The sequence below is a fragment of the Cetorhinus maximus genome, chromosome 33 (genome assembly GCF_964194155.1).
Source record: "Cetorhinus maximus chromosome 33, sCetMax3.hap1.1, whole genome shotgun sequence".
Taxonomy (NCBI): Eukaryota; Metazoa; Chordata; class Chondrichthyes; order Lamniformes; family Cetorhinidae; genus Cetorhinus; species Cetorhinus maximus.
The window spans coordinates 8,499,510-8,519,796 of record NC_135911.1 but is presented as its reverse complement, the minus strand read 5'-3'; the positions used below and the strand labels follow the sequence as shown (position 1 = coordinate 8,519,796).

At 53.5% G+C, this 20,287-nt stretch overlaps 1 protein-coding gene across 4 annotated transcripts in view; it reads right to left on the bottom strand.

Moving 5' to 3' along the window:
* Positions 1 to 20,017, bottom strand: part of LOC144671570 (E3 ubiquitin-protein ligase CBL-like) — a 61,846-nt gene extending 41,829 nt beyond the window's left edge. For all 4 annotated transcript variants that reach the window (XM_078533524.1, XM_078533526.1, XM_078533527.1 and 1 more), the window contains exon 1: positions 19,604 to 20,017. In XM_078533524.1, coding sequence (XP_078389650.1) covers positions 19,604 to 19,968 — 365 coding nt within the window. In that variant the 5' untranslated portion in view covers positions 19,969 to 20,017. The remainder of the gene's footprint in view (positions 1 to 19,603) is intronic.
* Between the last annotated feature and the right edge of the window lie 270 nt (positions 20,018 to 20,287).

Below are 20,287 nucleotides of genomic sequence, written 5' to 3'. Positions count from 1 at the left end.
ATATAACCTTTTCCCATTCTTCCTACCAAGATGTATGGCTTCACACTTCTGCATGACAAATTGCGTCTGTGGAGCCTTCATGCCAATCCACGTCCAACAACTTGCTCTGAAAACTCTGCAACACTTTGACAAATTGCATCTACCATGCGCCTGCACTTTTTAACCAGTCTGTTCATGTCCTCCTGGACTCTATTAATATCCTCCTTATTATCTACATTTCATAGTTTCGTGTCATCTACCAACTTTTGAAATTGAGCCCTGTGAACCCAACTCCAGCTCATGCCTACCTATGATAAAGCAGTGCCAACATCGAACACCACCGTATATCCCTCCCTCCAGCTTGAAAAACAACCATTCCCCCACAACTCTCTACTCTGTTCCTGGGCCAGTTTTGTATTCAAGTTCCCTATATCTCTTTAATCCCACGGCAAGTAATCGCACTATCAAGCCTATGAGCTGGCGCTTTGTCAAACACCTGGCCGGAAGTCCATATACACAACATCCACCGCACTACCCTCATCAACCCTCTCCATTCCTTCACCCAAGCACTCAACCGGGGAGAGGTTGGCGGAGTGGTTATGGTCACTGGGCTAGCAACTCGACAGGTCCCAGGATAATCCTCCGTGGACATGGATTCAAATCGCACCACGACAGCTGGAGCAGTTTAAACTCAACGAATAAAATCTGCAATTGAAAGCAGCTCTCAGTGATGGTGACCATGCCGACCGGTGTCCATCACTGCAAAAACTCGCATGCCCCACGAACGTGGAGGAAATCCTCCATTTTTACCCGGTCTGGACTACACGTGACTCCAGGCCCACGAGGCAACGTGGCTGGTTCTTAACCGCCCCCTGAAATGGCCGAGCTGGCCTATCAGCACCAGGGGCAATTAGGGGTGGGTGAGAAAGGCTGCTGTTGCCAGCAATGCCCGCCTTGCATGAAGAAATAACAAAAAATAAATAGAACATCAAGTTAGTCAAGCAGGACTTCCCTTTGAAAGGTCCATGTTGAACATCATTTATCATCCCAGGCTTTTCCGATTGCCGGTGGACTTTTCCCCAGGAGTTTTTTTGCCTCTGAAGGTTTGCCCTGTGCTGTTGTTAGGGTAACTGGCCCGTGGTTTCGGAGGGCAACCCCGCCTCTCCCTCTCTACTTGTTCTCGAATGCTGGGGGAGGGGAAATGGGGGGGGTGTGCCATTGACAATTCTCCACTCCTCTGGTAACACCCCCCCACCTCCTCGCGAAGGAGGGGATTGGAAGATTATGGGCGGAGTTTTACACATCGGGGGCGGGGCCAGGAGCTGCCGGGAGGGAGGGTCGTGGGAGCTGGAGGAGGTTACAGAGATAGGGAGGGTCATAGGAGCTGGAGGAGGTTACAGAGATAGGGAGGGTTGTAGGGGGTGGAGGAGGTTACAGGGATAGGGAGGGTTGTAGGGGCTGGAGGAGGTTACAGAGATAGGGAGGGTTGTAGGGGCTGGAGGAGGTTACAGCGATAGGGAGGGTTGTAGGAGCTGGAGGAGATTACAGAGATAGGGAGGGTTGTAGGGGCTGGAGGAGGTTACAGAGATAGGGAGGGTTGTAGGGGCTGGAGGAGGTTACATAGATAGGGAGGGTTGTAGGGTCTGGTGGAGGTTACAGAGATAGGGAGGATTGTAGGAACTGGAGGAGGTTACACAGATAGGGAAGGTTGTAAGGTCTGGAGGAGGTTACAGAGCTTTGGAGGGTTCTAAGGGCTGGAGGAAGTTACAGAGATAGGGAGGTTTGTAGGGGTTGGAGGAGGTTACAGAGATAGGGAGGGTTGTGAGGGCTGGAGGAGGTTACAGAGATATGGAGGGTTGTAGGAGCTGGAGGAGGTAACAGAGATAAGGAGGTTTGTAGGGGATGGAGGAGGTTACAAAAATAGGGAGGGTTGTAAGGGCTGGAGGAGGTTAGAGTTAGGGAGGGTTGTCGGTGGTGGAGGAGGTTACAAAGATGGGGAGGGTTGTAGTGGCTGGAGGAGGTTACTGAGATAGGAAGGGTTGTAAGGTCTGAAGGAGGTTACAGAGGTAGGGAGGGTTCTAAAGGCTGGAGGAAGTTACAGAGATAGGGAGGTTTGTAGGGGCTGGAGGAGGTTACAGAGATAGGGAGGTTTGTAAGGGCTGGAGAAGGTTACAGGGATAGGGAGTTCTGTAGGGGCTGAAGGAGGTTACAGAGATAGGGAGGGTCGTCGGGGCTGGTGGAGGTTACACGGATAGGGAAGGTTGGAGGGGCTGGAGGAGGAACAGAGGTAGGGAGGGTTGTGGGGCTGGAGGAGGTTAGACAGATAGAGAGGGTTGTAAGGTCTGGAGGAGGTTACAGAGGTAGGGAGGGTTCTTAGGGCTGGAGGAGGTTACAGAGATAGGGAGGGTTGTAGGGGTTGGAGGAGGTTACAGAGATAGGGAGGGTTGTAGGGGCTGGAGGAGGTTACAGAGTTAGGGAGGGTTGTAGTCGCTGGAGGAGGTTACAGAGATAGGGAAGGTTGTAGGGGCTGGAGGAGCTTACAGAGATAGGGAGGGTTGTAGGGGCTGGAGGAGGTTACAGAGTTAGGGAGGTTTGTAGGGGCTGGAGGAGGTTACAGAGATAGGGAGATTTGTAGGTACTGGAGGAGGTTACAGAGATAGGGAGGATTGTATGAGCTCGAGGAGGTTACAGAGATAGGGAGGGTCGAAGGGGCTGGAGGAGCTTACAGAGATGGCGAGGGTTGTAGGTGCTTGAGGAGGTTACAGAGATAGGGAGGGTTGTAGGGGCTGGACAAAGTTACAGAGATAGGGAGTTTTTTAGTGACTGGAGGATGTTACACAGATAGGGAGGGTTGTAAGGTGTGGAGGAGGTTATAGAGATAGGGAGGGTTGTAGGGGCTGGAGGAGGTAACAGAGATAGGGAGGTTTGTAGGGGCTGAAGGAGGTTACAGAGATAGGGAGGTTTGTAGGGGCTGAAGGAGGTTACAGAGATAGGGAGGGATGTAGGTGCTGGAGGAAGTTACATGGATAGGGAGTGTTGTAGCGGCTGAAGGAGGTTACAGAGATAAGGAGGGTCGTCGGGGCTGGTGGAGGTTACACGGATAGGGAAGGTTGGAGGGGCTGGAGGAGGAACAGAGGTAGGGAGGGTTGTAGGGGCGGGAGGAGCTTACAGAGGTAGGGAGTGTTGTAGGGGCTGGAGAAGGTAACAGAGGTAGGGAGGGTTGTAGTGGCTTGAGGAGGCTACAGAGGTAGGGAGGTTGTAGGGGCTGGAGGAGTTTACAGAGACAAGGAGGGTTGTAGGGGCTGGAGAAGGTTACAGGGATAGGGAGTTCTGTAGGGGCTGAAGGAGGTTACAGAGATAGGGAGGGATGTAGGTGCTGGAGGAAGTTACATGGATAGGGAGTGTTGTAGCGGCTGAAGGAGGTTACAGAGATAAGGAGGGTCGTCGGGGCTGGTGGAGGTTACACGGATAGGGAAGGTTGGAGGGGCTGGAGGAGGAACAGAGGTAGGGAGGGTTGTAGGGGCGGGAGGAGCTTACAGAGGAAGGGAGGGTTGTAGGGGCTGGAGGAGGTTACACAGATAGAGAGGGTTGTAAGGTCTGGAGGAGGTTACAGAGGTAGGGAGGGTTCTTAGGGCTGGAGGACGTTACAGAGATAGGGAGGGTTGTAGGGGTTGGAGGAGGTTACAGAGATAGGGAGGGTTGTAGTCGCTGGAGGAGGTTACAGAGATAGGGAAGGTTGTAGGGGCTGGAGGAGCTTACAGAGATAGCGAGAGTTGTAGGGGCTGGAGGAGGTTACAGAATTAGGGAGGTTTGTAGGGGCTGGAGGAGGTTACAGAGATAGGGTGGGTTGTAGGAGCTGGAGGGAGGTTACAGAGATAGGGAGGTTTGTAGGTGCTGGAGGAGGTTACAGAGATAGGGAGGGTTGTAGGTGCTGGAGGAGGTTACAGTGTTAGGGAGGGTTGTAGTCGCTGGAGGAGGTTACAGAGATAGGGAAGGTTGTAGGGGCTGGAGGAGGTTACAGAGATAGGGAGGGTCGAAGGGGCTGGAGGAGCTTACAGAGATAGCGAGGGTTGTAGGTGCTTGAGGAGGTTACAGAGATAGGGAGCGTTGTAGGGGCTGGACAAAGTTACAGAGATAGGGAGTTTTTTAGTGACTGGAGGATGTTACACAGATAGGGAGGTTTGTAAGGTGTGGAGGAGGTTATAGAGATAGGGAGGGTTGTAGGGGCTGGAGGAGGTTACAGAGGTAGGGGTGGTTGTAGGGGCTGGAGGAGCTTACAGAGTTAGGGAGGGTTGCAGGGGCTGGAGGAGCTTACAGAGGTAGGGAAAGTTGTAGGGGCTGGAGGAGGTTTCAGAGATAAGGAGGGTTGTAGGAACTGGAGGAAGTTACAGAGATAGGGAGGTTTGTAGGGGCTGGAGGAGGTTACAGGGATAGGGATGGTTGTAGGAGCTGGAGAAGGTTACAGAGATAGGGAGGGTTATAGGGGCTGGAGGGGGTTACAGATATAGGGAGGGTTATAGGGGCTGGAGGAGGTTACAGTGATAGGGAGGGTTGTGGGCGCTGGAGGAGGTTAGAGAGATAGGGAGTGTTGTAGGGGCGGGTGGAGGTTAGAGAGATAAGGAAGGTTGTAGTGGCTGGTGGAGGTTAGAGAGATAGGTAGGGTTTTTGGGGCTGGTGGAGGTTAGAGAGATAGTGACGGATGTTGGGTCTGGAGGAGGTTACAGAGAAAGGGAGGGTTTGGGGGGATGGAAGAGTTTACAGAGATAGGGAGCGTTGTAGTGGCTGGAGGAGGTTACTGAGATAGTTAGGGTTGTAGGAGCTGGAAGAGGTTACAGAGATAGGGAGGGGTGTAGAAGCTGGATGAGCTTACAGAGATAGTGAGGGTTGTAGGAGTTGGAGGAGGTTAGAGAGATAGGGAGGGTTGTTGGAGCTGGTGGAGGTTACAGAGATAGGGAGGGTTGTAGGAGCTGGTGGAGGTTACAGAGATAGGGAGGGTTGTAGGAGCTGGGTGAGGTTACGGAGATAGGGAGGGTTGTAGTAGCTAGAGGTGGTTACAGAGATAGGGATGGTTGTTGGGGCTGGAGGAGGTTACAGAGATAGGGAGTGTTGTAGGGGCTGGATGAGGTTACAGAGATAGGGAGTGTTGTAGGGGCTGGATGAGGTTACAGAGATAGGGAGGGTTGTAGGGGCTGGATGAGGTTACAGAGATAGGGAGGGTTGTAGGGGCTGGAGGAGGTTACAGAGATAGGGAGGGTTGTAGGGGCTGGATGAGGTTACAGAGAGGGGGAGGGTTGTAGGGGCTGGAGGAGGTTACAGAGATAGGGAGGGTTGTAGGGACTGGAGGAGGTTACAGAGATAGGGAGGGTTGTAGGGTTGGAGGAGGTTACAGAGATAGGGAGGGTGTAGTGGTTGGAGGAGGTTACAGAGATAGGGAGGGTGTAGTGGTTGGAGGAGGTTACAGAGATAGGGAGGGTGTAGTGGTTGGAGGAGGTTACAGAGATAGGGAGGGTGTAGTGGTTGGAGGAGGTTACAGAGATAGGGGTGGTTGTAGGGGCTGGAGGAGCTTACAGAGTTAGGGAGGGTTGCAGGGGCTGGAGGAGCTTACAGAGGTAGGGAAAGTTGTAGGGGCTGGAGGAGGTTTCAGAGATAAGGAGGGTTGTAGGAACTGGAGGAAGTTACAGAGATAGGGAGGTTTGTAGGGGCGGGAGGAGCTTACAGAGGTAGGGAGTGTTGTAGGGGCTGGAGAAGGTAACAGAGGTAGGGAGGGTTGTAGTGGCTTGAGGAGGCTACAGAGGTAGGGAGGTTGTAGGGGCTGGAGGAGTTTACAGAGACAAGGAGGGTTGTAGGGGCTGGAGAAGGTTACAGGGATAGGGAGTTCTGTAGGGGCTGAAGGAAGTTACAGAGATAAGGAGGTTTGTAAGGGATGGAGGAGGTTACAAAGATAGGGAGGGTTGTAAGGGCTGGAGGAGGTTAGAGATAGGGAGGGTTGTCGGTGGTGGAGGAGGTTACAAAGATGGGGAGGGTTGTAGTGGCTGGAGGAGGTTACAGAGATAGGGAGGGTTGTAGTGGCTGGAGGAGGTTACTGAGATAGTTAGGGTTGTAGGAGCTGGAAGAGGTTACAGAGATAGGGAGGGGTGTAGAAGCTGGATGAGCTTACAGAGATAGTGAGGGTTGTAGGAGTTGGAGGAGGTTAGAGAGATAGGGAGGGTTGTTGGAGCTGGTGGAGGTTACAGAGATAGGGAGGGTTGTAGGAGCTGGTGGAGGTTACAGAGATAGGGAGGGTTGTAGGAGCTGGGTGAGGTTACGGAGATAGGGAGGGTTGTAGTAGCTAGAGGTGGTTACAGAGATAGGGATGGTTGTCGGGGCTGGAGGAGGTTACAGAGATAGGGAGTGTTGTAGGGGCTGGATGAGGTTACAGAGATAGGGAGTGTTGTAGGGGCTGGATGAGGTTACAGAGATAGGGAGGGTTGTAGGGGCTGGATGAGGTTACAGAGATAGGGAGGGTTGTAGGGGCTGGAGGAGGTTACAGAGATAGGGAGGGTTGTAGGGGCTGGATGAGGTTACAGAGATAGGGAGGGGTGTAGGGGCTGGAGGAGGTTACAGAATTAGGGAGGTTTGTAGGGGCTGGAGGAGGTTACAGAGATAGGGTGGGTTGTAGGAGCTGGAGGGAGGTTACAGAGATAGGGAGGTTTGTAGGTGCTGGAGGAGGTTACAGAGATAGGGAGGGTTGTAGGTGCTGGAGGAGGTTACAGTGTTAGGGAGGGTTGTAGTCGCTGGAGGAGGTTACAGAGATAGGGAAGGTTGTAGGGGCTGGAGGAGGTTACAGAGATAGGGAGGGTCGAAGGGGCTGGAGGAGCTTACAGAGATAGCGAGGGTTGTAGGTGCTTGAGGAGGTTACAGAGATAGGGAGCGTTGTAGGGGCTGGACAAAGTTACAGAGATAGGGAGTTTTTTAGTGACTGGAGGATGTTACACAGATAGGGAGGTTTGTAAGGTGTGGAGGAGGTTATAGAGATAGGGAGGGTTGTAGGGGCTGGAGGAGGTTACAGAGGTAGGGGTGGTTGTAGGGGCTGGAGGAGCTTACAGAGTTAGGGAGGGTTGCAGGGGCTGGAGGAGCTTACAGAGGTAGGGAAAGTTGTAGGGGCTGGAGGAGGTTTCAGAGATAAGGAGGGTTGTAGGAACTGGAGGAAGTTACAGAGATAGGGAGGTTTGTAGGGGCTGGAGGAGGTTACAGGGATAGGGATGGTTGTAGGAGCTGGAGAAGGTTACAGAGATAGGGAGGGTTATAGGGGCTGGAGGGGGTTACAGATATAGGGAGGGTTATAGGGGCTGGAGGAGGTTACAGTGATAGGGAGGGTTGTGGGCGCTGGAGGAGGTTAGAGAGATAGGGAGTGTTGTAGGGGCGGGTGGAGGTTAGAGAGATAGGGAAGGTTGTAGTGGCTGGTGGAGGTTAGAGAGATAGGTAGGGTTTTTGGGGCTGGTGGAGGTTAGAGAGATAGTGACGGATGTTGGGTCTGGAGGAGGTTACAGAGAAAGGGAGGGTTTGGGGGGATGGAAGAGTTTACAGAGATAGGGAGCGTTGTAGTGGCTGGAGGAGGTTACTGAGATAGTTAGGGTTGTAGGAGCTGGAAGAGGTTACAGAGATAGGGAGGGGTGTAGAAGCTGGATGAGCTTACAGAGATAGTGAGGGTTGTAGGAGTTGGAGGAGGTTAGAGAGATAGGAAGGGTTGTTGGAGCTGGTGGAGGTTACAGAGATAGGGAGGGTTGTAGGAGCTGGTGGAGGTTACAGAGATAGGGAGGGTTGTAGGAGCTGGGTGAGGTTACGGAGATAGGGAGGGTTGTAGTAGCTAGAGGTGGTTACAGAGATAGGGATGGTTGTTGGGGCTGGAGGAGGTTACAGAGATAGGGAGTGTTGTAGGGGCTGGATGAGGTTACAGAGATAGGGAGTGTTGTAGGGGCTGGATGAGGTTACAGAGATAGGGAGGGTTGTAGGGGCTGGATGAGGTTACAGAGATAGGGAGGGTTGTAGGGGCTGGAGGAGGTTACAGAGATAGGGAGGGTTGTAGGGGCTGGATGAGGTTACAGAGAGGGGGAGGGTTGTAGGGGCTGGAGGAGGTTACAGAGATAGGGAGGGTTGTAGGGACTGGAGGAGGTTACAGAGATAGGGAGGGTTGTAGGGTTGGAGGAGGTTACAGAGATAGGGAGGGTGTAGTGGTTGGAGGAGGTTACAGAGATAGGGAGGGTGTAGTGGTTGGAGGAGGTTACAGAGATAGGGAGGGTGTAGTGGTTGGAGGAGGTTACAGAGATAGGGAGGGTGTAGTGGTTGGAGGAGGTTACAGAGATAGGGGTGGTTGTAGGGGCTGGAGGAGCTTACAGAGTTAGGGAGGGTTGCAGGGGCTGGAGGAGCTTACAGAGGTAGGGAAAGTTGTAGGGGCTGGAGGAGGTTTCAGAGATAAGGAGGGTTGTAGGAACTGGAGGAAGTTACAGAGATAGGGAGGTTTGTAGGGGCGGGAGGAGCTTACAGAGGTAGGGAGTGTTGTAGGGGCTGGAGAAGGTAACAGAGGTAGGGAGGGTTGTAGTGGCTTGAGGAGGCTACAGAGGTAGGGAGGTTGTAGGGGCTGGAGGAGTTTACAGAGACAAGGAGGGTTGTAGGGGCTGGAGAAGGTTACAGGGATAGGGAGTTCTGTAGGGGCTGAAGGAAGTTACAGAGATAAGGAGGTTTGTAAGGGATGGAGGAGGTTACAAAGATAGGGAGGGTTGTAAGGGCTGGAGGAGGTTAGAGATAGGGAGGGTTGTCGGTGGTGGAGGAGGTTACAAAGATGGGGAGGGTTGTAGTGGCTGGAGGAGGTTACAGAGATAGGGAGGGTTGTAGTGGCTGGAGGAGGTTACTGAGATAGTTAGGGTTGTAGGAGCTGGAAGAGGTTACAGAGATAGGGAGGGGTGTAGAAGCTGGATGAGCTTACAGAGATAGTGAGGGTTGTAGGAGTTGGAGGAGGTTAGAGAGATAGGGAGGGTTGTTGGAGCTGGTGGAGGTTACAGAGATAGGGAGGGTTGTAGGAGCTGGTGGAGGTTACAGAGATAGGGAGGGTTGTAGGAGCTGGGTGAGGTTACGGAGATAGGGAGGGTTGTAGTAGCTAGAGGTGGTTACAGAGATAGGGATGGTTGTCGGGGCTGGAGGAGGTTACAGAGATAGGGAGTGTTGTAGGGGCTGGATGAGGTTACAGAGATAGGGAGTGTTGTAGGGGCTGGATGAGGTTACAGAGATAGGGAGGGTTGTAGGGGCTGGATGAGGTTACAGAGATAGGGAGGGTTGTAGGGGCTGGAGGAGGTTACAGAGATAGGGAGGGTTGTAGGGGCTGGATGAGGTTACAGAGATAGGGAGGGGTGTAGGGGCTGGAGGAGGTTACAGAGATAGGGAGGGTTGTAGGGACTGGAGGAGGTTACAGAGATAGGGAGGGTTGTAGGGTTGGAGGAGGTTACAGAGATAGGGAGGGTGTAGTGGTTGGAGGAGGTTACAGAGATAGGGAGGGTGTAGTGGTTGGAGGAGGTTACAGAGATAGGGAGGGTGTAGTGGTTGGAGGAGGTTACAGAGATAGGGAGGGTGTAGTGGTTGGAGGAGGTTACAGAGATAGGGAGGGTTGTAGGGGTTGGAGGAGGTTACAGAGATAGGGAGGGTGTAGTGGTTGGAGGAGGTTACAGAGATAGGGAGGGTGTAGTGGTTGGAGGAGGTTACAGAGATAGGGAGGGTGTAGTGGTTGGAGGAGGTTACAGAGATAGGGAGGGTTGTAGGGGTGGAGGAGGTTACAGAGATAGGGAGGGTTGTAGGGGCTGGATGAGGTTACAGAGATAGGGAGGGTGTAGTGGTTGGAGGAGGTTACAGAGATAGGGAGGGTGTAGTGGTTGGAGGAGTTTACAGAGATAGGGAGGGTGTAGTGGTTGGAGGAGGTTACAGAGATAGGGAGGGTTGTAGGGGTGGAGGAGGTTACCGAGATATTGGTGATGAAGCCGTGGGGTGATTTGAAAATGAGGAGGACACTTTTACAATGGAGATGTCGCTCACCCTGGAGCCAGTGCTGCAGTGAGCAGGGGGGCGATGGGGGATCCTCACACTTTTGGATGATCTGATGTTTCTGGAGGGTGGAATGTGTGAGACCAGCCTGTGTTGCATTGGACTGGCCGACGCTGGCGGTAATGAAGGTATTGGTGACAGTGTCAGCAGCACTGAGCTCAGACAGGAACTGTGCGTTAGCAAAGACTTTTGGATTCCCTTTGATGTCTCATCTATTCCTGTGCTCGGTCTTTGTCCCAGTTCTGCTGTGTTGAAACGGCTCTGTGTTTCCTGTAGTCGGATTGGATCTCTGCTCGGTTACAAACCGAACATTTGTCATATGTTCCTTCCTCTGTCTCATTTCCACCTTTCCTATCTTTCAGCGACTCGTTCAGAGAACGTGGTCATTGCTAATGGTGTCACAGCATTGTCACTGGACTCCTGCTCTGGAGACCCAGAGTAATTCACTGGGGTCCCGGCAGGCGATGGAATTTGAATTCTATAAAGATCTGAACAAAGACAATTATGGGCGGGCAGTAAACATTGGCCTAGCCAGTGAGGCCCAAATCACACGAGCAGAAACATAACTGGCAACGGGGTGGCTTACTGGGTCATCTCAGAGTGTCATTAAAAGTCAAGCACATTGTAGCCCAGGCGGGGTAAGATGGCATGGTCAGAGTGTCAGTACTGAGGGGGTGCTGCACTGTCGGAGGGTCAGTACTGAGGGAGTGCTGCACGGTCGGAGGGTCAGTACTGAGGGAGTGCTGCACTGTCAGAGGGTCAGTACTGAGGGAGTGCTGCACTGTCAGAGGGTCAGTACTGAGGGAGTGCTGCACTGTCAGAGGGTCAGTACTGAGGGAGTGCTGCACTGTCAGAGGGTCAGTACTGAGGGAGTGCTGCACTGTCAGAGGGTCAGTACTGAGGGAGTGCTGCACTGTCAGAGGGTCAGTACTGAGGGAGTGCTGCACTGTCAGAGGGTCAGTACTGAGGGAGTGCTGTCACATTGTCAGAGGTTTTGAACAAAACCTTAAGCCAAGACCCCGTCCGTATTGTCAAGTAAGTGTGACACACCCCATGGCACCATTTTGAGGCCGGGCAGCGGGGGCGCGGGGCGAGGTCCTCCGAAGCCTACGATCCTTCAATCAACATCACAAATAGAGAGGACACGGCCATCGTGTCACAGAGACATTTACAGCACAGAGCGAGGCCACTCACCCCATCAAGTCCATGCTAGCCCTCCCGTCCCCCGGGGAGCAATCAGACTGCCCTGTTCTCCCTCTGCAAGCTTATTTCCCTGAAGCGCCCACTCCACCTTTCTGTTCAAATTTCTGATTCCGTAAGATCTTCGCTCCGGGTTCCCCTGACCTTGCACCTTAATGGGAAACGTCTTTCCTCTCCTGCCTTACCTGAGCCTGTCACCCTTCTGGGTGCCTCCATCAAATCCCCCCACCCTCAATCTCCTTTGATACAAGGGAGAACAACCTGAGTCTTTCCATCCCGAAACCCTAATCCCCAGATCCATCCCGGCCAACCCCCTCCGCACCGTTAACACATCGCTGTTTTTTTTGGGATCTTGCTATGCGCAAACGCGGCTGCTTTTGATGTGTGGTCACTGTTGTCATGTGCAGTGGGGGGTGGTGTGTTGTGAGCATGTGAAAGGCACTATAGAAATGCAGGTCTGGTTTCTGTTTCTCTCCGCTGACACTGCGGGTACAGTGCCGGGAGCTGGTAGCGGCGAGGGTAGGTGTCTCAGGGAATGACTGAGGGTCGATGAAACAGGAGAAAGGGGAAAGAGAAATGGAGAGAGTGTGGGAGAGAAGGAGGGGAGGAGAGAATGGGGAGAGGGAGAGTGATGGAGATGGGGGAAGAGAGGGGGGAGTGAGAGAGAGGGGGGGAGTGAGAGAGAGCAGTGGAGAGAGCGGGAGAGAGAGAACAAGGCAGAGTGCAGGGAAGGGAGGGTGGAAATCATGGGGGAGAGGGAGGCAGAGAGAGGGGGAGAGAGAGAGGGAGAGGAGGAGAGAGAAAGGGAGAGAGAGTAGGAGAGAGAGGGGGAGAGAGAGAGAGGCAGAGAGAGGGAGAGAGAGTGGGAGAGAGAGGGAGTGAGAGAGGGGGAAGAGAGAGGGGGAGGGAGAAGGGAGGGAGAGAGGGAGAGAGAGGGGGGAGAGAGGGAGAGAGGAGGAGAGAGAAAGGGAGAGAGTAGGAGAGAGAGCGGGAGAGAGAGAGAGAGGCAGAGAGAAAGGGAGAGAGAGAAGGGGAGAGAGAGGGAGAGAGAGTGGGAGAGAGAGGGAGCGAGAGAGGGAGAAGAGAGAGGGGGAGGGAGAAGGGAGGGAGAGAGGGAGAGAGAGGGGGGAGAGAGGGAGAGAGAGAAAGGCAGAGAGAGGGAGGAGAAAGAATGGGAGAGAGAGGGGGGACAGAGAATGGGAAAGAGAGGGGTAGAGGTGGGGGAGAGAGAGGGTGAGTAACAGGGGGTGAGAGAGAGGGGGAGAGAAAGGGGGGGGAGAGAAGTGGAATCAGAAGTGAGAGAGAAGGAGAGAGAGAGAAAGGGAGAGAGAGAGGGGTGGTGCGCAGTGGGGAGCAAGGGAGAGAGGGGGAGATAGAGGGGGGTGAGAGAGGGGAATAGCGTGGGGGGGGGGAGAGGTCGGCGAGGAAGAGGGGAAAAGACTGGGGGAGAAGGAGGGGGAGAGAGAGAGGGAGAGAGAGAGCGGAGAAGGGAGGGGAGAGAGGGCGAGAGACTGGGAAGAGAGCGAGTGAGAGAGAGAGAGAGTGAGAGAGAGTGAGAAGGAGGAAGAGAGAGTCTGAAAGAGGGCAGGTTGTAACACAGGGAAGTCAGAGGGGAGGCACCTGTTTGGCTGTTGCTTGCGCTGGTTTCTGTACAAACGGGTTTCTTATGTTAAAAGCTTGGGCAGATTTTCTCACAGCAAAATACCAGCAAAGGCTTCAAACCTGGGGCGCTCTGTCTACCCACTCCCTGTCTCCCTGACCTTTACTGCTGTACAGTTTGAACAGGGAGCGCGGTGCCGCCCAGAAAAAAAAAAACAGTGTTGGCCTGCAAGCCTTCGCGAGCTATTCGACTGCAGAAGCCCTCGCGGCCTGGCTCTTATCTTCACCCCCACCCCCACCCCCACCCGGTTTTTACTCACGCAGCGAGTTGTTGTGATCTGGAAGGCGTTGCCTGAAAGGGCGTTGGAAGCAGATTCAATCGGAACTTTCCAAAGTGGGGGGGAATCGGAGAAACACTCAAAGGGGAAAAACTTGTCGGGGAGGGGGGAGGGGGGGAGAGAGAAGACGGCGGGTGTGGGTTGGGGGTGGGGGGGGTGGGCAGGGGGGAGAGTGGGGCCCTAATTGCAGAGCTCTTTCAAAGAGCCAGCACAGGAACAATGGGCCAAATGGCCTCACCCTGCCCCTGAGGAATCACTGGAGTTGGGCAGGTTAAGCAGGCTGCAGGTCAATGTGGGCGTTACCCTGTTCATTGGCAAAAGGGATAAAGTTCGAACTGAGTCTATCAGATCCAGCCTATCGTGCCCTGCAAAGTGTTCATTAATCATGTCACCGACACCACTGCACAGGCCTGTGCAACTTGTGGTGTGTCAGGAAATGCTCAGTGAGGGAGAACTGAGACAAGGCAGCTCACAATAAACGGTCAGATAGTGGAAGGCGTAGAGGAACAGAGAGAGTGCATGCCCCCAGGTCCCTGAAGGCAGCAGGACACAGAGGTGGGGTGGCTAAGAAGGCCTACAGGCACTTAACCCCATTAGCCAAGGCACAGGGCACAACACAGGGCTGCTGGGAGGTTCTGCCTGGCCTGGGGTTAGGCTGCGGTTAGAGCCCGGCAGTTCTGGCCACCGTGCTGCTCCCACCGCCCTAGCAGCACCGTGGGTGTGCCTGCACCACAGGGACTGCAGCGGTTCAAGAAGGGCGGCTCACCACCACCTTCTCAAGGGGCAACTAGGGACGGGCAATAAAAGGCCGGGCCCAGCCAGTGACGCCCACATCCCGTGGATGAGTGAAAAACAAAACTCGGGGAGGGAGATGGCGGCGTTAGTGGTTAAACTCACTGCACTGGTCAGTCAGAGGGCCGGACTATTGCTCTGGGAGGGGGTAGAGGCAGGGGAGGGAGGGTTTGTGGTGTTTAATTACAGTTCGTTCAATAAGCCAGCAATTAAAAGCTGGTGTCAGTCACGGTGACCAATCTACCGCATTGCCGTAGGATCCCACCTCCTACCGCCATCTTAGCTCGGTCCGGCCTGCATCTGGCCCCAGAGTCAGTCGGCTCAGAGCTGTTCCCTGAAGCGGCCTGGGTGCTTTTCGAGAGGGGAGCTCACCATCGCCTCCTCAAGGGCAATAAACGCTGGCCTTGCCAGTGATACCCACACCCTGTGAGTGGATGAGAAAAGCGCTGGCCCCCTGCTACCGTGTCCTGCCGCTATTTCACCCAGCGCAGCGTTGAGCCGGAGCGACGATGTTCTACTCCATGATGCGCCTCCCACCCACCAAGCTCTGCCGGGTTGCATTCCTATGGCGTCAGTCACATGCCCAGGATGTCCCAAAGCGCTTTGCAGCCAATGGAAGGCTTTTCGAAGCCTACTCACTGACTGTTGGAATGTAAGAGACCATGGGAGCCAATTTACACGCAGCAAGATCCCACAAACAGCAGCGTGATGATAGCCAGATAACCTGTGGGAGGCTTTTTTTTTTGGTGATGTTTGATTGGGGCATTAAAATTGGCCTCAGGACGTGAAGGGGAACCCCCTCCCTCATTACCCACCCCCCACCACCCACCCATCTTCATTGAAATAGTGGTGGTGGGGGTCTTTGATGTCCGCCCAAGAGGGCAGAAGGACAGTTTAGCATCTCATCTGAAAAACGGGCGTCTCTGACAGTGCAGCATTCCCTCAGTACTGACACTGGGAAGCACTGGGCCCAGAGCGGAAGGAGAACCCACAAACCTCTTATTCAGAGGTGACAGTGCTCCCCACTGAGACACAACTGACACAATGAGCACTGAGCTCCTAGAGAGAGAGAGAGAGAAAGAGGGAGAGAGAGAGAGAAAGAGAGAGAAAGAGGGAGAGAGAAAGAGTGAAAGAGAGAGAGAGAGAGTGAAAGAGAGAGGGAGAGAGAGAGAGTGAAAGAGAGAGAGAGAGAGAAAGAGAGAGTGAAAGAGAGAGAGAGAAAGAGAGAGAAAGAGGGAGAGAGAAAGAGTGAAAGAGAGAGAGAGAGAGTGAGAGAGGGAGAGAGAGAGAGTGAAAGAGAGAGAGAGAGAGAAAGAGAGAGTGAAAGAGAGAGAGAGAGAGAGAGGGAAAGAGGGAGAGAGAAAGAGTGAAAGAGAGAGAGTGAAAGAGAGAGGGAGAGAGAGAAAGAGAGAGAGAGAGAGGGAGAGAAAGAGTGAAAGAGAGAGAGAGAGAAATAGAGAGAGAGTGAAAGAGAGAGAGAGAAAGAGTGAGAGAGAGAAAGAGAGAGAGAGAAAGAGTGAGAGAGAGAGAGAGAGTGAAAGAGAGAGAGAGAGAGAAAGAGTGAGAGAGAGAGAGAGAGAGAAAGAGTAAGAGAGAGAGAAAGAGTAAGAGAGAGAGAAAGAGTGAGAGAGAGAGAGAGATAGAAAGAGTAAGAGAGAGAAAGAGAGGGAGAAAGAGTGAAAGAGAGAGAGTGAGAGAGAGTGAAAGAGAGAGAGAGAGAAAGAGTGAGAGAGAGAGAGAGAAAGAAAAAGTGAGAGAGAGAGAGAGAAAGAGTGAGAGAGAGCGAGAGAAAGAGAGAGAGAGAGAGAGTGAAAGAGAGAGAGAAAGAGTGAGAGAGAGAAAGAGAGAGAGAGTGAAAGAGAGAGAGAGAGAAAGAGTGAGAGAGAGAGAAAGAGAGAGAGAGAGAGAGTGAGAAAGAGAGAGAGAGAGTGAAAGAGAGAGAGAGAGAAAGAGTGAGAGAGAGAGAAAGAGAGAGAGAGAGATTAGAGAATGGAGGCAATGGGCAGAATGGCCTCCAGCCGTGTTGCCAATCAGCGAATGCTCACAGCACAGAAGGAGACCATTCGGCCCATTGCATCTGTAACCGGCCCCCAGCGAGCGAAACCCGGCTGGTCCGACTCTTCCCGCCTCCTCCCCGTGGCCCTTCTGGAAACCTCCATCGAACCTGCCCTCCCCCGCGCTCTCAGGAGGTGCCCCCCCAGACCCTGAAACCACTCGCTGGGTGGCCGTCGGCCCTTTCGCCCAATCACCTTAAATCCGCGTCCTCTGTATCTGCCCCCACACCCGCCCCCCACCCCCCCACCCCCCACCCCCAACCCCCTCACATCGCCAACAGGGACAGTTTCTTCCCATTCCATTCTGCCCAGACCCCTCGCGGTTTGCAACGCCGCCACCACCAAACGTTAAAGTTCACCGCTAGCGACGTACTAACAAGCACCCCCGGCAAACGTACGAATCTGGGAGCAGGAGCGAGGCCACTCGGCCCCTCCAGCCTGCTCCGCCACGCTATACAAGATCATGGGCTGATCCGATTGGAACCTCAACCCCACGTTCCAGCCTAACCCCCGATAACCTTTGACCCCCGCCCCCTTGTTAATCAAGAATCTACCCAGCTCTGCCTTAAAAATATTCGTAGACCCTGCTTCCACCCGCCTCCTGAGGGAGAGAGTTCCAAAGTCTCGCGCCCCTCGGAGATATAAAAAAATTCCTCCTCATCTCCGTCTCAAACGAGCGGCCCCCTTATCCTTAAACAGTGGCTCCCTGACCATATTGGATAAGCTCGCCATTGAATAAATCAATGAAGTCGAAAATGAGAGATCGCTTTCCTTTATATATATATATATATATATAAAATAAAGCGATTAAAATTACATTCTTAAAGTAGCTCTGACAGGGTTGTGGAATATAAAAACACACACACACACACACACACACACAGATATGAGCAAAGTTCATCTGAAAACTGTTGCCTTCTACAAGGACTTCAGCCCACAAATTAAATCAGAATGTTCCTTAAAATAAATTCAGGAAAACCACAGACTCTTCATCAAATTTCAGTTCCATTTTTCACCAAAGCATTAACCCACACCGGTCTCCATTAACCCGTGAAGCACTTCCAGTAATTCTTTTTAAAAAATGTAAATAACAGGTTCTGCTAATAACAAACATGCAAGGGCTGCACGTAAGGCTGAGGGGGACAGGAGGAGGGGGCCATTCAGCCCTTCGAGGCCTGTTCCGCCACTTAATTAGATCGCGGCTGACCTGTATCTGAACCCCCCTCTTCTTACCCACCTTTGGGTCCGTAACCCTTAACCCCCGCCCCTTTACCCAACAACAAGCTTGCCAATCTCAGTTTGGATATTTTCAATTGATCCCTCCCGGTCTCGACAGCCTTTTTTTTTAGGGGTGGGGGGTGGGTCGGTGGGGGGGTGGTGGTGGTGGGGGAGAAAGTTCCAGATTCCCACCCAGCTCTGTGTAACAGAATGCTTCCTGACCGCTCCCTTGAGCACCCTGGTTTTAACTGAAAGCGACATGTCCCCATGTTCCGGGCGCCCCTCACTTCAACCTCCCCGCCCCGCACCCCACCAACTCTCCAAATCCGCGCTTCCCGAAAGGCCTTCCATAAGGTGCCCCGTTCGTCGACGGATAAACACGGCCAGGGGATGCGGGGTCAGCGGCAGAATGGGCTGTGGGGTGGCTTCAAGGCAGAGAAGGGGAGGGGAGGGGGTGTGGGGGCGGAGGGGAGGTGCTCAGAACGGCAAAAGGATCCATGAGGACCCGTGCAGGGAACCACCATTTACATCAACAATTTGGATTTTGGAATCGAAAATCAACAATCTCTAAATTTGCGGATGACACCAAATTTAGCGGGAGGGGGCGGACGTGGGGTTGTGGGGAGGGGGGGTGGGGTGGTCAAAACTGTGCAATAAGTTACAGGAGGACATGAATGAACTTTGGGGAGCGGGTAACGCGTTGGCGCATGAAGTTTAACACCGGTGAACGTGAGGCGATACTCTCTGGGAGGGGGGACAGGCAGGTCACTTATTACCTGGGAGTGAGAGGCTGGATGGTGCAGAGAGGGACAGTGGAATCTGGCTGTACAAATACACCAGTTATTAAAAGTTGCGTCACAGGTTAACAAGGCTGTAAATAAAGTGAGCTGATCCCAGGATTTACCTCTACAGGGGATAAGGGGGTGGGAGAGCAGGGAAGCTGTGTTAAACCTGTATCGAATCTTGGGTAGACCACATGGAGAGAACCGTGTCCCGTCCTGGCCACCGTATTGTAAAGGGCATACAGGGGGCACAGGAGAGGGCACGGTGAGGATTTACCAGGCTGATCCCAGGAATGTCGGGGTAAACGCATCAGGAAAGGGTTGACAGGCTGTCTCTGCTTACTCCTGGTAAGAAGAGAGAGCTGAGGGGGCGACCTAACATTAAACTGACCTTTAAAACGAGGAAAGGTTTTGATCGAGCGGATACAGAGCCCGGGTTCCCTCCTGCGGGGAAGAGCAGAGCCAGAGGCCATCAGCGTAAGGGAGTCACTAATAAATCCGATCGGGAATTCAGGAGAAACGTCTTTACCCGGAGAGACGGAGGGGAGGGGGGAGAATGTGGAACTGGTGGCCAGAGGGAGTAGTTGAGGTGAATAGGGATGGATACGTTTAAGGGGAGAACGTTAGACCCGCATCTGAGGGAGAAGCGAATAGAGGGTTATGATGGGTAGATTCAGATGGGGGAAAGGCGGGAGGAGGCTGGGGAGGATCGTAAGGGCCAGCATGGTCTGGATGGGCCAAATGGCCTGTTTCGGTGCAGTTTAACTTATGCAATCCGACCTATTCTCAGGACTACAGGGGGTGGGGAAGAGTGTGGGGCGGGGGTGGTGGAGAATGGAACAAACTGGACAGCCTTTCAAAGGGCCAGCTCGAGCACAACAGGCTGAATGGCCTCGTGCGGTATGATTCCAACAATTCCTCACAGCTTAACGCCCGTTAAACAATCCGAACAGATATGAGGTAAAAAAAACACACACACACGTACACAAACACGATTGAGGAAGTACCGAATATGTGTGTGTTTGTGTGTGTGTGTGTTTGTGTGTGTGTGTGTGTGTGTGTGCGTGTGTGTGTGTGTGTGTGTGTGTGTTTGTGTATGCGTGTGTGTGTGTGTGTGTTTGTGTGTGTGTGCGTGTGTGTGTGCGTGTGTGTTTGTGTGTGTGTGTTTGTGTGCGTGTGTGTTTGTGTGTGTGTGTGTGTTTGTGTGTGTGTGTTTGTGTGTGTGTGTGTGTGCGTGTGTGTGTGCGTGTGTGTGTGTTTGTGTGTGTGTGTGTGTTTGTGTGTGTGTGCCTGTGTGTGTGTGTGTTTGTGTGTGTGTGTGTGTGTGTTTGTGTGTGTGTGCGTGTGTGTGTGTGTGTGTGTTTGTGTGCGTGTGTGTGTGTGTGTGTGTTTGTGTGTGTGTGTGTGTTTGTGTGTGTGTGTGTGTGCGTGTGTGTGTGTTTGTGTTTGTGTGTGTGTGCATCCATGTGTGTAAGGGACTGCCGTCTGCAAATAGGGGAACAGGTCAGGCTGAGGGAGCCCCGAGTGCGGGGGCAGAGAGGCTTTGCGTCCTTTTTTATTTTTGGACACTCACCTGGCTGGGGATCCCTCTTCAAACATCCTCTCCTTGGACTCCTTGAACAGCCTGATGGCCTGCTTGGACTTGCCGGACAGGTTCTGCAGGCAGACGGCGAAATAGCCGTTCTCCCAGAGCAAGCCGGCTTTGCCCTCGTAGTTGGAGTGGACCAGCCTAAGGTGGGAGCACGCCTCCGGCACGATCTCCAAGATGTAAGGGGGGCTGTTCTTAAGCAGGAGCCGGGGGTTCTGGCACAGCTTCACCAGCTTCTGCAGCTGCTTGCAAACCCTGTCCAGGGCACGCCTGTCAGCCGGCGGGCACTCGAGCCCGGGCAGGGGCGCCCCTCGGCGCGCTGGCTGTGGGTACCTGTGAGGTGTCGCCATGGCGCTCCGACCTCTGTGCGTGTGTACACACACATGTTTCGTTAAATCCTTCGTCAAGCCCCGCACACTTCCTGCTTCAAAGCAGAAAGGCAGTTTTATTCAAATAGCTGTGGCTGAGGCATGACGATACAGGGAGGAGTTTACACGCTGACTGAACAATGCACGGGTCAGCACAGGTCCAACGGGCAATCTGCTTTCTCACCGAGCAACGTGGGCAAAGGTTCTGAGGCAGGTTGCAGCTACAATGCACCTCCTTCCCTTGCAGCTAGGGTGCTGCGGGGGTGGTGGGGTGGGGAGGGGGCCCAGCGATTGAGGAAGA